Raw genomic sequence first — 12391 nt, forward strand, 5'->3', positions numbered from 1 at the left:
GGCTGGAGCCAGAGTATAGGAGAAGCCATTTGCCCAAGGAGAGAAGATTCTTGGGGGGCGGTGATAAATTATGTTTCTGGCCTGATGAGTTTAAGGGACACCCAAACGACCACACCCCGTAGCACACTGGATACACGCACAGAAGACCTGGAATTCCGAGACTGGGCCGGAGCTACTGATCTGGTGGGGGAGGTACCGATGCCCAGGATGCAGGGGCATAGGGAGTATTTAATCCAGACTCTGCCTACCACAGGTCCGTCATTTTTGTTCCCCAGGGGCTTTCTGGAAGAACTACTGAGCAAGCTTCTGGGGTCACTCTCCCAGGCGAGCTTATACAACAAGACAAGGGACACTCCGCTGAAAAGCAGGGAAAGGACCAGAGGCTGGGTTAAGATGCCGATTCCCAGGCAACGCCTCCACCTCATTCAGATCTGCCCCTCTGGATGGGGCCCGGGCATCTGGGTCATCGCTACGCTCGGGCAGGTGATTCAGGAAGGCCCCTTCCCTGGGCTACCGCAGATGAGCGAGATGACTTGATCGAATGTTTGTCTTACTCAAAAGCAACGGGTTAGTGGTAGAAACCAGTCTGTATAAAATACAGGTGAGTTTGTGGAATCGGTAGTGATGACGGTTGTACAACCCAGCCAATATCCTGAAACCACAGAACTGCACAGTCTGGGATGGTGGATTTCATGTTACGTGAGTCACAACCCACTCTTTTTTAATGCAAGGAAAAAGGCAAATAAAGGCGGAAAGTAAAGGGACTTGTAATCCCGCCGATACTGGTAACAAATGATGGAAGCCCTGAAGAACCTTCAGCTGCTCTTCACAGGTGTATGTAACTGATCCAAGTACTTTATACACTCTGGTTTATAACCGTCAGGGAGCTGCTCTTGACTGATCCTGGTCCCCGAGGGTTCAGTCCTCCACGCTCTCCCTGTCTACCCTCCCTCCTTAGTGACCTTATCCTGCCAAGTGGCTTTACATTCCGTCTCTCCGAGGATGACTTCCCAGGGGATCCCCACAGCCTCCATGACCCTGAACCCCAGGTGCCGGAATCCCGTTTCCTGGGCACCTCGCCCAACATGGTTTCATACTTCAGACGACCAGAGCTGGACCCCCGCTCTTGCCGCCTCCCCACCCGTCCGCTCCCCACTTAAGTGATGGGCATCCATTCTAACAGTTGCTCCTTGGCATTGACCTTGACTCCCTTCTTTGTCCCACACCCCCATCCAGTCCATTAGGATATCCCACCGTCTCTATTTTCAAACTATAACTGCGTCTAACCAGTTCTCTCCGTGTTCTCGCCTGCCTCGCCGGACCCGGTCACCAGCACCCTGGCTGACCATGCAGCACCCTCCCGTGGGTCCTGATTCTGCTCATTTCTGCTGAGAATCAGGGCTGGGAGCTGCAGCCAAGGGATCCAGTTAAACACCGACACGTGCGGAGTCTGACTTACGTCCCACCTCTCCCTGGCTCTCCAAGCCCCACCTTGCTGTGCCCCTACAAGGCCACATAAGGGCCGCTGGGCTCCGGGGCAGGGCCGGGGCAGTGCTCCCCCTTCTCCAGATCATTCCCCACTACATTCCCTGATGAATGGCTGGCAAGTATATGCTCATCCGAAGGCTTTCTAGGGCCTGGGGCTCCCCCCAGGCCAGGCGGTGTAGGGAAAGGAATCGGGAATGGGCCACGTTTGGAGGCAGGAAGGGGGTATCTGGGGGTTGAGAGGCTCTCCTGGTTCCTCTGGGTACCCCAGGCCCCTTGAAGTCTGAAGACTGCGCTAAAGTGGGGAGAAAAAGAAACCCTGCCCACCACCCCATCCTTGCCTCTTCCTCCCGCGCGCGGTCCATCCCGAGGCCCCCAGCCCCTTCTTTCTCATCAGGGAGGTTTGCTGAGTGACCACTGCAAGTCAGCTGCCTTCTGGGTGTTAGAGATACAACTTCAAGTAAGACAAGAACTCCGCCCTCAGGGGGTTCACCCTCCAGGGGAGGGGACATACGAGAAATAAACACAACCTACAAAACAGACCTTTAGTCTGTGGCGGCCGCGAAGGAGAAAAAGCTGAAACTTTTCGGGACAAGAGAGGTCCCAGCATAAGGACACTGTAGATGCTGACGGCCAGGGAAGGCCATGCGGACTCTCTCTTGCCTCTGTTCACCCAGGTGGACCCCCGCCCGAGGGCCCCTCCACAGGAACCCCCCCCCCTCCCGCACGGAGACCAGAGAAGCAGAGAAAGCCGGTCTACCCCGGTCACCCCTCTGCTTAAAGCCCAGAGGCCCAGCTCCTTGGGGACAGGGGCAGGCCGGTCCCCACTGGCCCTGGCCCTTCTCTTGGGTTTCAGATCATACCCAGCCCGCGCCTGCGGCCCTGTGCTCTGGGAGGAGTTCTCCCTCGGGTCCGGGCCTCTGCTCCCGCAGGTTTTCCTGGCCTGGACCGTGGTTCCAACCAGCCCCCTCCCTCCCCGGGCTTGGAGGTCACCTTCCCCCCACGCCGCGGTAGGTATCCCCCAGCAGACATGTGACATCCTGCCGCGCAGTGATGCCCCCACCCCCCGCCCCGGGACCGCGCCTGTCCCATTCACCCGCGGGTCCCCGGCGCCCCACAAATCCGCGTCGAATGAATGAGTCTCGCCGCGCAGAGACTTGGCCCCATTCACGTCAGATCTTCCGGGCCCTCCCCCGCCCGGCGGCGCCGCGGGGGGCCGGGGCGGGGGTGCGGTGGGGTGGGGTGGTGACCGCCCCCTCCCGCCGCAGGCCCGGGCGAGGCCGGGGGCGCCCCTCCGCCGGCCGGCTCGGTGCCCGCGGGGCCGCCGTGCGGCGGGGCGCAGGCCCGGCCGGGCGGGTGCGGGGCGGGAGGTGGCGCCGGGCGCTGAGTGGCGGCTCCGGGTCCACCCCTGGCGCGCCGGTGCGAGCGGGAGGCGGGAGGCGGGAGGCGGGGAGCGCAGGGGCGGCGGCGAGAGGGAGCGCAGCAGCGAGCATGTGCCGCGGAGCCCAGTAACCAGGGACGACCGCGGCCACCCCGCGGCCGCGTCGGCGCCCAGCCCAGCGCAGCTCCGCGCCGCGGCGCCCGGAGAGGGCGGCGGCCGGACGGCCCCGGGCCTGCGAGCAGCCGCCCCGCGCCCCCGGCCCCGCGCCGAGCCCAGGGGGCCGAGGCGCCGCCAGCCGCGCAGCGCCGCGCGCCGGAGCCCCGCGTTCGGGCCGCGCGGGCCCGGCGGAGACAAAGGCGCGGCCCCGGCCCGGCTCCGGCTCCGGCTCCGGCTCGGCTCCGGCCCGCCGGCCCTCCGCGCGCCCCGCCCGCCGCCCGCCCCGGCCCCGCGCCTGCCGAGCCGCTCCCGCTGGGCGCCCCGACGGGGTCCGGCCGGGGGCGGGGGGCCGCGGCCGCCGAGGATGGGGAAATCCAACAGCAAGTTGAAGCCCGAAGTTGTGGAGGAGCTGACCAGGAAGACCTACTGTGAGTGCGCGCGCCGGGACCCCCGCCCCGCGCTCCGCGGCGCTGCCTCCGCCCCCTCTCGCCCCACCCCCACGCCCGGGCCCCTCACCCCCACCCCCCGGACCCCGCGTCCCTCCTCGGGGCGCGCCCGCCGCACCCCTCCCTCGGCCAGTCCCCGCCCTGCCTCCGCGCGGGCCCCTCCGCAGCCCCCCGGCAGCGCCCCCCGGCCCCACACCTGGCCCTATTGTTCTAGGGCACCCCTCCCCACCCCCACGCCCGGGACGGGTGCCGCCTGTCGGCGCGCGCGGGGCCACCCCCGGCCCGGGAGGACAGGCCCCAGCCCCCTACCCCCACCCCCGCGGCCCCTTCTCTGCAGAGCTGTCCGAAAGAGCCGGGGTGTGCCCGGGCGAGGGGCGGTGGTCGGGGAGGGGGCTCCGGGTGGCGCGGTGGCTGGGGCTGTGCGGAGCAGACTGGCACGAGCGCAGCGGGGTGGGTGATTCATGCATCACGATGCCGCTGCTGTTGCCGCTGCTGCTGCTGCTGCGAGGTTGGCCTGTCGCCCCCTCCCTGGCCCGGATTGTGTGCGTTGGGGTGGGAGGGGGGCGAGATTTGCCAGAGAGCTCGAGGCGGCGGCGGCGCGGGGTCCTGGGCGCCCTGTGGGCTGCAGGATTTACAGGGTGGATTCTCCCTTGGCTCTGATCTCACCTCCCCTTTTCTAGCTCTATCTGCCACACTGGGAAATGCGTTGATGGGGGGGTGGGGGGAGTGGGGGTTTAATCTGGGCCATCTCAACAGGTCACCATCGGGGGGACCCCCTAAGAGGAGGGTCTGCCCATTTCGGACTTCTCCAGAGCTGGCCAAGTGTGTCTTTCCACTTGGCCCAACTTCACAACTGTCCTGTACCCTAGCATCTCTGGTTTCTCTATGAAGGACTTCTCCCTTCCCTGCACCCTCTTAGGGGGACACCCCAGCTTGCCAGGAGTTCACAGCACCGGGTCCTGACCACATGCTCTTATTTTGCCGGGGGGGGGGCGGGAGGAGGACAGCTGCATGGTCTGGAAGGGCTCCTCCCTGAGTGTCTGATTTGGAAGGGGGCACCCGCCCTGGGTGTTCAGGCCCCATACCTGGCAGCCACAGGGGTCCAGCCCCTCTGCACTCTTCCCCCAGGAAGGAGATGGACTGTCAGCCTCCTGCGTGGACGGAGGCCTGGGAGGCAGCTTCTGGTGGTGCATTGCACAACCTCTGTCCCCCCTCCCCCCCATCGGTCTTCCGGGCACGCTTGCAGGTCTGGCCAAGCCCACGCTTCGGCTCCCTGCCCCTCGCCCCCATGTGCCTAGAACCAAGGGGGCTTTCCTGAGTGGGCGCTAAGCTGCTGGGAGGTACTGGTCCTTCTCCGGTGGCATTCTCCAGCAAGGAGCTCACATCCCTGTAGCTGCTCCCACAAGCGCGGAAGCTCCAAGGACTGGGACTCCGTCCTTCCTGCTCTTACCCTCTTTCCTGGGAGGTGGGGGAGGAGGACAAGGTGGGGGAGGCAGGAGGTGGCCCAGTTTGGCTGCCGTTCTGTGAGATTAGCTGGGTCTTCCCTCGGGCTCTGTCCAGATGTGGGCCATAGCTGTCCGCAGGCTGGCTGCAGGTGGGACTTCCCAGGCTCCTGGGCCCGGGGAGGCAGAGGGCACCATGGGCTTTGACAGGAGGGGTGGGCTTGGGTTGCACAGGGTGTCCCCAGGCATGAAGCCCGGTTGCCTACTTCCTGAGGATGTCCCGTGCCAAGCTCTGCATCATCAGCTCATAGGCTCACCTTACACATGGTGGGCACCGCTGGCAACCGCATTTGCAGACGAGGAAACTAACACTCCAGGGGTGAAGTCGTGTGCCTGAGATCCACAGCCAGTCACCAGGCGAGTGTCAGGACTCTAACTCCAGTCCGTCTCCAAAGTTATGCCCCTTGAAAGAGCTCAGAACTCAGACGGAAACGTTAGGAGAGGATTTTCTTCTGTGGGTCCTTGTCTGATTCTAAATGGGAAGGGGTGGGGGGGGCGGTCATTTTTGCGCTCCCCCCCCCCCCCCGGAACATCTGTCAGCCTTGGGAGAAGGCGAGTCAACAGGGCTTTGGTGGGAAGGGGCCTGGCGGTGCTGAGCCGGCCTGGGCTATTTTTAAAGGCCTTTGGAGACCTGGAACAGTTTTGATCAGGGAGTTAGCTGAGTACTTTCCTCCACAGAACCCTTATTAGGTGTGGGCCGGGGGAGGCGGCAGGGGGGTTCATCGGCTTCCCGTCTGTCTCCCTTGCTGCTGCTTGGCTCTGCTGGCGCTTAGTAGGTCCACAGATATTTGCTGATGGAAAGTCTCCCGGCAGGAAAAGCAGAGAAAGCGTCCAGCTTGTCCTAAGGCCCCCAGATGGGCTTCCTTCTGATGGGGCCTGGGGCCATCTGCTCCGTGTTCCGGGGGTTCTGTGTCAAGAGAGGAGCACTCAGCAGGGGCCGTCGGAGTCTCCGGGAGAGCTTGTTAAGTTTCAAGTGCACCGCTGGCTTTGCGCTCAGATTTCTCAGGCCTCAGGGCTGGGCTGGGTCCAGGGCCTTGAGTCCTTGGCAGGTGTTTGTCACGCAGATCCTGGTTCCCAGGAGCCCCATCTGAAGACCCACACTGGTTCCCGCGGTCCTAGGCCACCTCGGGAGAGCACAGCTGGTGGCAGCGCCCAGAGGGGAGTCCAGATGTTCACACCTCGGTCATTGCTGGCTGCTGCCCCTCTCCAGCTCCGTGGGGAAGACTGTCCCTGTGGTGTGTGTTCGCGTCTGTGCGTGTGTGTGCGGGGGCGCAGGAGAAGCTCTCAGACACATCTGGCCGAAGCCTAGCGAAAACCTCCCGTCTTTCAGGCTGAACACTGCAGAGGAGATGTTTTTTCCTCCTCTGCAGATAAGATTTTGTAAATTGTCGTGTCCCATCATGCCATCCTCACCCTTCCTGGCACAGCTCACATCCAGGAGCAGCAGGGGGTTCGAGACTGGAGCAGGGAGGCCCCTGTCCAGCCATTACTCGGAGAGCAGGAGTCCGTGTGGCCGGCAGTGCAGTTTCTCAGACGCCTGGCCCAGGGCCTTCCAGCTTGTTGGTGAGGCTGTTATCAACCCTGTGTGCCCAGGCTGTGGGACAGGCCAGCCCCTCCCCTAAGTGACCCTCGGTTTCATCATCTGCAAAATGGGTATGCTCGCAGTACTTGGCTCCCGGGGGAAGTAAGGCGTCTGCAGGGTAATTTCCTTATAGCCTAATATGTAGCCTTTCGCAAAGGGTCCTCCTTAAGGCGCGACAAACACTTGTCAAGGACATAAGGGTGCATGTGAACAGTTGTCACTCGTGTCACTTGGACAACACGACTCAGCTTCATCTTGAATTGGTCGTAAATACATCTTGCCGGCAAAGCTCGTCTCTCTGCACAGGAATCTTCCCACGGCCCCGGACTTTGTGCCTGGCCCACAGGAGGCAGAGAAAGGTGGGAACCTTGGTGTGCCTGAATCCTATCAGGTTCTTGTCTCACCTGGTCTGTCCTCACCTGCCCTTCATCAAACCCTCACTCGGGGTTGGGCGCAGGCACTGAAAAGGGAAGGAGAGGGATGTAACTCTTGCCTTCAGAGGGAAACCAGCCAGATGGTCCCCAAAACCAAGCTGACGGGGCTCGAGCCGTCTGCGTTGGTTTTCAGGCCTCTGGGCTCCAGCCAGGCAGCCCCAACAAGCAGATACCACCACCCTACCGCCCTTCCTTGGCCTCTCCCCCTGGGGCTCCTGGCACTCTCCAGGGACCCCTCGTCCAGGACTCGGAGGAGGTCGCCTGCTTCTTGTCGTTCTTGGTCGCCCAGGCTCTGCCTTGACCTTGCTTGCCAACCTTGAATCTCTGCAGCCTTATTCCTGATGCCCAGAAGGGTGCCCCGCATGCAGCAGCTTGTGGAGGGGAGACACAGCCAGAAGGGAGGACCGGGCAGCCGGCCCCTCATGCTTCTGCCCCCCCCAGAGCTGAGAAGGGGACCCCCCGTTTGCCATCAGGAGTCTGGGGTTAAGAGATGCTGAGTGTCACCCATTGGCACCCGTTGGGCTCTTGTGACTCTCTGGCTTGGGAAGGGTCACACGAGGGTCCCTTCCTGTAAGAGAAGGAATATTCTCCGATGATCACTCCCCTCCCTGGGGCTGCTTAGCCAAAGGGGCCAAGACATGGCCGTGGGGGGAAGCTGTAGCTGGTACCCGTCTGGGGACAAATGAGTCGGGCTGTGAAGGGCCCCACAGCCAGGCAAGGAATAAGCCACCCAGGAGAGGGAAGGCCCAGAGGGAGGAAGGCGGCTTCTGTAATCCTATGTATCCTGGGCACAAGAGGGTGAGACCAGGGAGGCCCACTCCCTCTCTCCACCGGAGGTGAGAGAAAGCAGCAAGGGGCATTGAGGTTAGGGGCGTTACGCTGCGGGCGGGGGGCGGGAGGCGGGGTGCATCTGGGCAGGAAACATCCACGTCTGCTCTTAGGAAAGAACTCAGTATCCTGGAGAAGGGGGCTGGGTCCTCAGTCAGGCTCTGTGACCTTGGGCAAGTCACTTACCCTCTCTGAGCACTGGCTTATTCGTCGACGGCAGCTTCCCATGTGACTCCGGGGATCCAAGTGGGAGGATGCTTGAAGGTCCAGACTCTGGGCCAGAAAGGGAAGAGGGGTGGTTTGGCAGCAGGGTCTCAGGGAGGGTAGTAGGCCTCTGGGGCCAGATGGGCTGGGGTTCTGGCTCTTTCCTTGGGCAGAGCCCTTCTCACAGAGCTTTATTTCCCTCCTGTGGAAGACGGGCAGCCCAGACCCCCAGAGTTGGCTTCGGGAGGGTGTGAAGGGTTTAGTACGGGTCCTGGTTCCGGGGGGGACCCTCTAGACTTCTGGTGGCTTTGCTCCTAGGATCCTCTGTCTCCTAGAGCAGGGAGCGCCGAGTGGGTCTGCGGCCTGCCCTTTCGTGCTAAGAGACGCAGAGAGGCCAGAGGTGGGGCAGGAACTTGGCTGGAGTCCCAGAGCATTGGCCTTCTCCTCACACCTGTTCTGTCTCCCTCCATCACCAGCCTTATACCACCCCCCCCAGAGGTGCTGGCGGTATGAGGGGAAAGCCCATTTTCAGCCACCCAACTTCCTCTCCTCCCAAGGCCAGACCTCCGCCCTTCTGGGCAGATCATGGGGCGCGGGGTAGTGCAGCTGGAGCTGGGTCCGGCTCACAGCACTCGGCACCAAAGGCCCCGAGGGCCATGGAAGGGATCTGCCCATTTTCTGAGATGGGTGGGGGGCCGTGGAAGGAGAAAGTTAGATGTGGGTGTGGAGAGTGTTCTTGTCTGTAGTCCAAGAATGGATTGGAGGAGAGGGTGCTCCTGAGGGCCGGGGCTGGTCATGGTGATGAACTGGGCGTCCGTGGGGAGGACCACAGATTCTGGGTATGTTTAGCAGGAAGATTCTGGGGATCTCGGTGTGTAGGTTGCATTATCTTATACATTCGGGATTATATACTTCTTACTTTCTAACTTTTTAAAATCTGACAATTGTGATTGTTTGCTCACATCGTGAACTGTTCTTTCAAAACATGACTTTTAAGGGGTGCCTGGGTGGCTCAGTCGGTTAAGCGTCCGACTCTCGATCTCAGCTCAGGTCTTGATCCCAGGGTCATGGGTTGGAGCCCTCAGTTGGGTTCCACGTCAGGCATGGATTCTACTTAAAAAAAAAAAAAAAGAAAAGAAAAAAAAAGTTTAAAGCATGATTAAAAAAAATAAAAAGCGTGATTTTTTTTAATGGTGTATCATATGATTGCAATGTTTTATTTGATCCCCTGCCATTGAACAGTTAGGTTCCTTCCTTCCTTTCCTCTTCCTTCTCCTCCTCCTCCTCCTTCTTTTTGCCAATATCAATAGTGCTGTGACAAACATTTTTCTACTCAATCTTTGTACGAACATCTTTGCAATAAATTTTTGCATGTAGCTCTTCTTGAAGATATATTCCCCAAGGGGCACTGGGGTGGTTCAGTCATTAAGCGTCTGCCTTTGGCTCAGGTCCTGATCCCAGGGTCCTGAGATCGAGCCCTGCATTGGGGTCCAGCCCCGCATTGAGCTCCCTGCTCAGCAGGAAGCCTGCTTCTCTGTCTCCCACTCCCCCTGATTGTGTTCCCTCTCTCACTGTGTTTCCGTTTAAAAAAAAAAAAAAAAAAAGATACATTCCCCAAAATGAAACTGCAGAGTTAAAGCCTGGGGACGTCTTAAAAGGCTTTTGATAGAAAAATTGTTAAATCGCTTTCCAGAAAGTATGTTCCCATTTCCATTCTCAGCAAACGTGGATGAGAGGGTGCCTGTTTCCCTGCAGTCTTGCCAGCACTGAGTCTTACTGCTTTTCTTGATTACCGCTGATTTTGTGGGGAAGAAAAGAGTAGCTCACTCTTTCTTTCTTTCTTTTTTTTTTTTAAAGATTTTATTTATTTGACAGAGATCACAATTAGTCAGAGAGGCAGGCAGAGAGAGAGGAAAGGAAGCAGGCTCCCTGCTGAGCAGAGAGCCCAATGCGATGCCGGGCTTGACCCCAGGACTCTGGGATCATGATATAAGCCGAAGGCAGAGGCTTTAACCCACTGAGCCACCAAGGCACCCCTACTCTTTCAATGTTCATTCCTTTGATTACTATTAAATAGGATCCTGGGACCTTTGAGCTAGAGGAGGTTCGGGAGTCCAGTGCCTTTATTTTACAAATGGAAGAACTAAGTACTAGAGAGACGAAGTGTTCCTCCCAAGGTTATAAGGCAGATACCAGGCAGAAACCCAGGACTACTGCCTCTAAATGTTGGGGTGTCCCCCACTGTGCCATGATGGGTTGGCTATTGGGATTGAGATGGGGGTGTCTTGCTGTTTTCTGATTTGGGTTCATCTTGTCCTAAATATCTCTTCCTCTCAGGCAAGGAAAAAACCAGTATCAATTAAAAAGAGCATCCTTCTTACTGGATGTAACACTCCGCATGTCCTGGGTGTGGTCTGTTTACCAGGGCAGAGAACGTCATAAATTAATGTGCCAAGTTTCCAGGTAACTTGAAATTGGGGTCAGATTCCCAGCCGAGGGCAGGACTGCAGAGTGTTGAGAGCTTGTGGGACAGCTTGCTGTCTCCTGGCTGTGACTCTGCCCAGCCCCTTACCCCTGAGTCCTGGATGTCTTGTGTGCGAGGTGGGGATGGACCACAGTGCTGTTCCCAACATGCAGACAGGCGGGTAGTAAGTGCTCAGTAAAGACTCCCACAGGAAAGAGGCTGCTAAGCTCTTGGTGTCAGGGGACAGGGGTCCTTGGCCACCCCCCGGTGGTGGCCTCTGTATTTGGCCCAGGTGGTCGGTGGCAGGATCATTCTGCACTGGGCTCCTGGCTCGCTGAGTGGTGGAATTTAGGTCCCTGCTTGGACGTGGCCTGGGAGGGCCAGAGAGACACCTGCCTGGGCTTCAGTCCCAGAACCGTCACAGCCTGGACCGTGTCGGTGGAGTCCCCAGTGCCCCTGGGACTCAGTTTCCCTTTCTGTACGACGTTCCGGTTGCCAGCTGGTGAGAAGTCTGTGGGGCGGCTACACTGGGGCTCCAGGGACTGAGCGTGCCCAGGCTTTGGTGTCCGCTGACCTGGGATCACGGGGCTGTTCCCCTGCAGGTACAGTTCTTAGTTTCTCCTGCCTCGGTTTTCTCATCTGCGAATTGGGGCTGTTGTGGGTGAGGTTAGGGATCATTGAGACGGGAATTTGGTGGCTCATCGGTGATGAAGGCGAATCCGCAATCAACACTGTGGATCAGAGGCCGTCCCTGCCGCATGTTCATGTCAGCCAGACCCGGCCCAGGGCTCCACCCGCGGATCGCCAGTCCTCCCGGGAATCGTGGGTGGTCCTCGCTTCCAGATGAGAAACTGAGGCTCACAGGGGATCAGGGTGGGCCCAAGGCCGCCCGTCCAGTGAGCGACGCCGCTGGTGTTTGATCCTGGGCCGAGCGGGGGCCCTTGGGCGTGGGGGCGCCGAGAAGCTGCCTTGGAGGTGTGCGGGCGATCGTGAGCCAGCGTGGGTGCCCGGTGTGGGTGTGTGGTGGGGCGGGGGCCGCGGATCACATGTGCGAGCCCCGGTTCGCGGGGGCGGGCTCCGGGCGTGAGTGACGGGGTCGCCGCGTGTGTCGGGAGTGGGCGAGCCGGCGTGTCTGTGCCCGCGCGTGCGCACGCTGGTGTGTGTGCGGGCAGCTCTGCGCAGGTTGTAAACGCAGATGCTCCTGGGGGGCGGGGGGCGCTGGGACGGGAGGGGGGTGCGCTGGGGCGGGGGGAGGAGGCAGAGACGGGCCCCGGGGACCTGAATCAGAAGACGATGGTGCATTTGCCTGCTCGGGGACCAGGAGACTTGGCTGCCGCTTCTCACCCTTCTGCCCTCACCGTGGTCCTCTGTGGGAGCCCTTCCGTCCCGGGGCAGTGGGGGAACTGGGGAGGAGGAACAAAAGTGACAGCCCCCGCTTACCAAGGGAGTATACGGGGCCGCGAATACTGAGTACAGATATACCCGCCTCTGGTCTCACCACAACCCTGGGGGTGGCGACTACTGTGCCCATTTTACAGGTGAAGAAAAAGAGGCCCAAGCAGATTGAGAGACATGCGCATGGCTTTCCACACAGTCCGTGGCCACGTTGGGGCTCAGGCTCAAATCTTCGTCTACCCAAACTTCCCTTCCCTCTGTGTGCCTGCCTCCTACAATCTCTGTGAACCTTATAACCTTAGAGCTGCTGCGTTAGGTAGTGAGCACCCCATCATTGGAGGCACTCAAGCAGCGGTTGGATATCACATGCTGGCCGGGCATCCCAGATGCCTGGGCTGGACGTGAGGTTGGACAGTGGGTAGGATCCTGCCAGCTTCATAGCTTTACAGGCGGCCCTAGTGGTTTCAGATGTTTTGCCTCCTGCAAGGGATTTGGGGCAGCCTCGGCCTTGGCT

At 60.1% G+C, this 12391-nt stretch overlaps 1 protein-coding gene across 1 annotated transcript in view; it reads left to right on the top strand.

The window, feature by feature from the left end:
• Positions 1–3386: 3386 nt before the first annotated feature.
• The window catches only part of NCS1 (neuronal calcium sensor 1), a gene marked incomplete at its 5' end in the record, with an annotated part of 47739 nt that continues 38734 nt past the window's right edge, over positions 3387–12391 (top strand). The window contains one exon of the mRNA XM_080820638.1: positions 3387–3450. Coding sequence (XP_080676764.1) covers positions 3387–3450 — 64 coding nt within the window. The remainder of the gene's footprint in view (positions 3451–12391) is intronic.

Source organism: Martes martes (genome assembly GCF_963455335.1).
Source record: "Martes martes genome assembly, chromosome: 12".
Lineage (NCBI taxonomy): Eukaryota > Metazoa > Chordata > Mammalia > Carnivora > Mustelidae > Martes > Martes martes.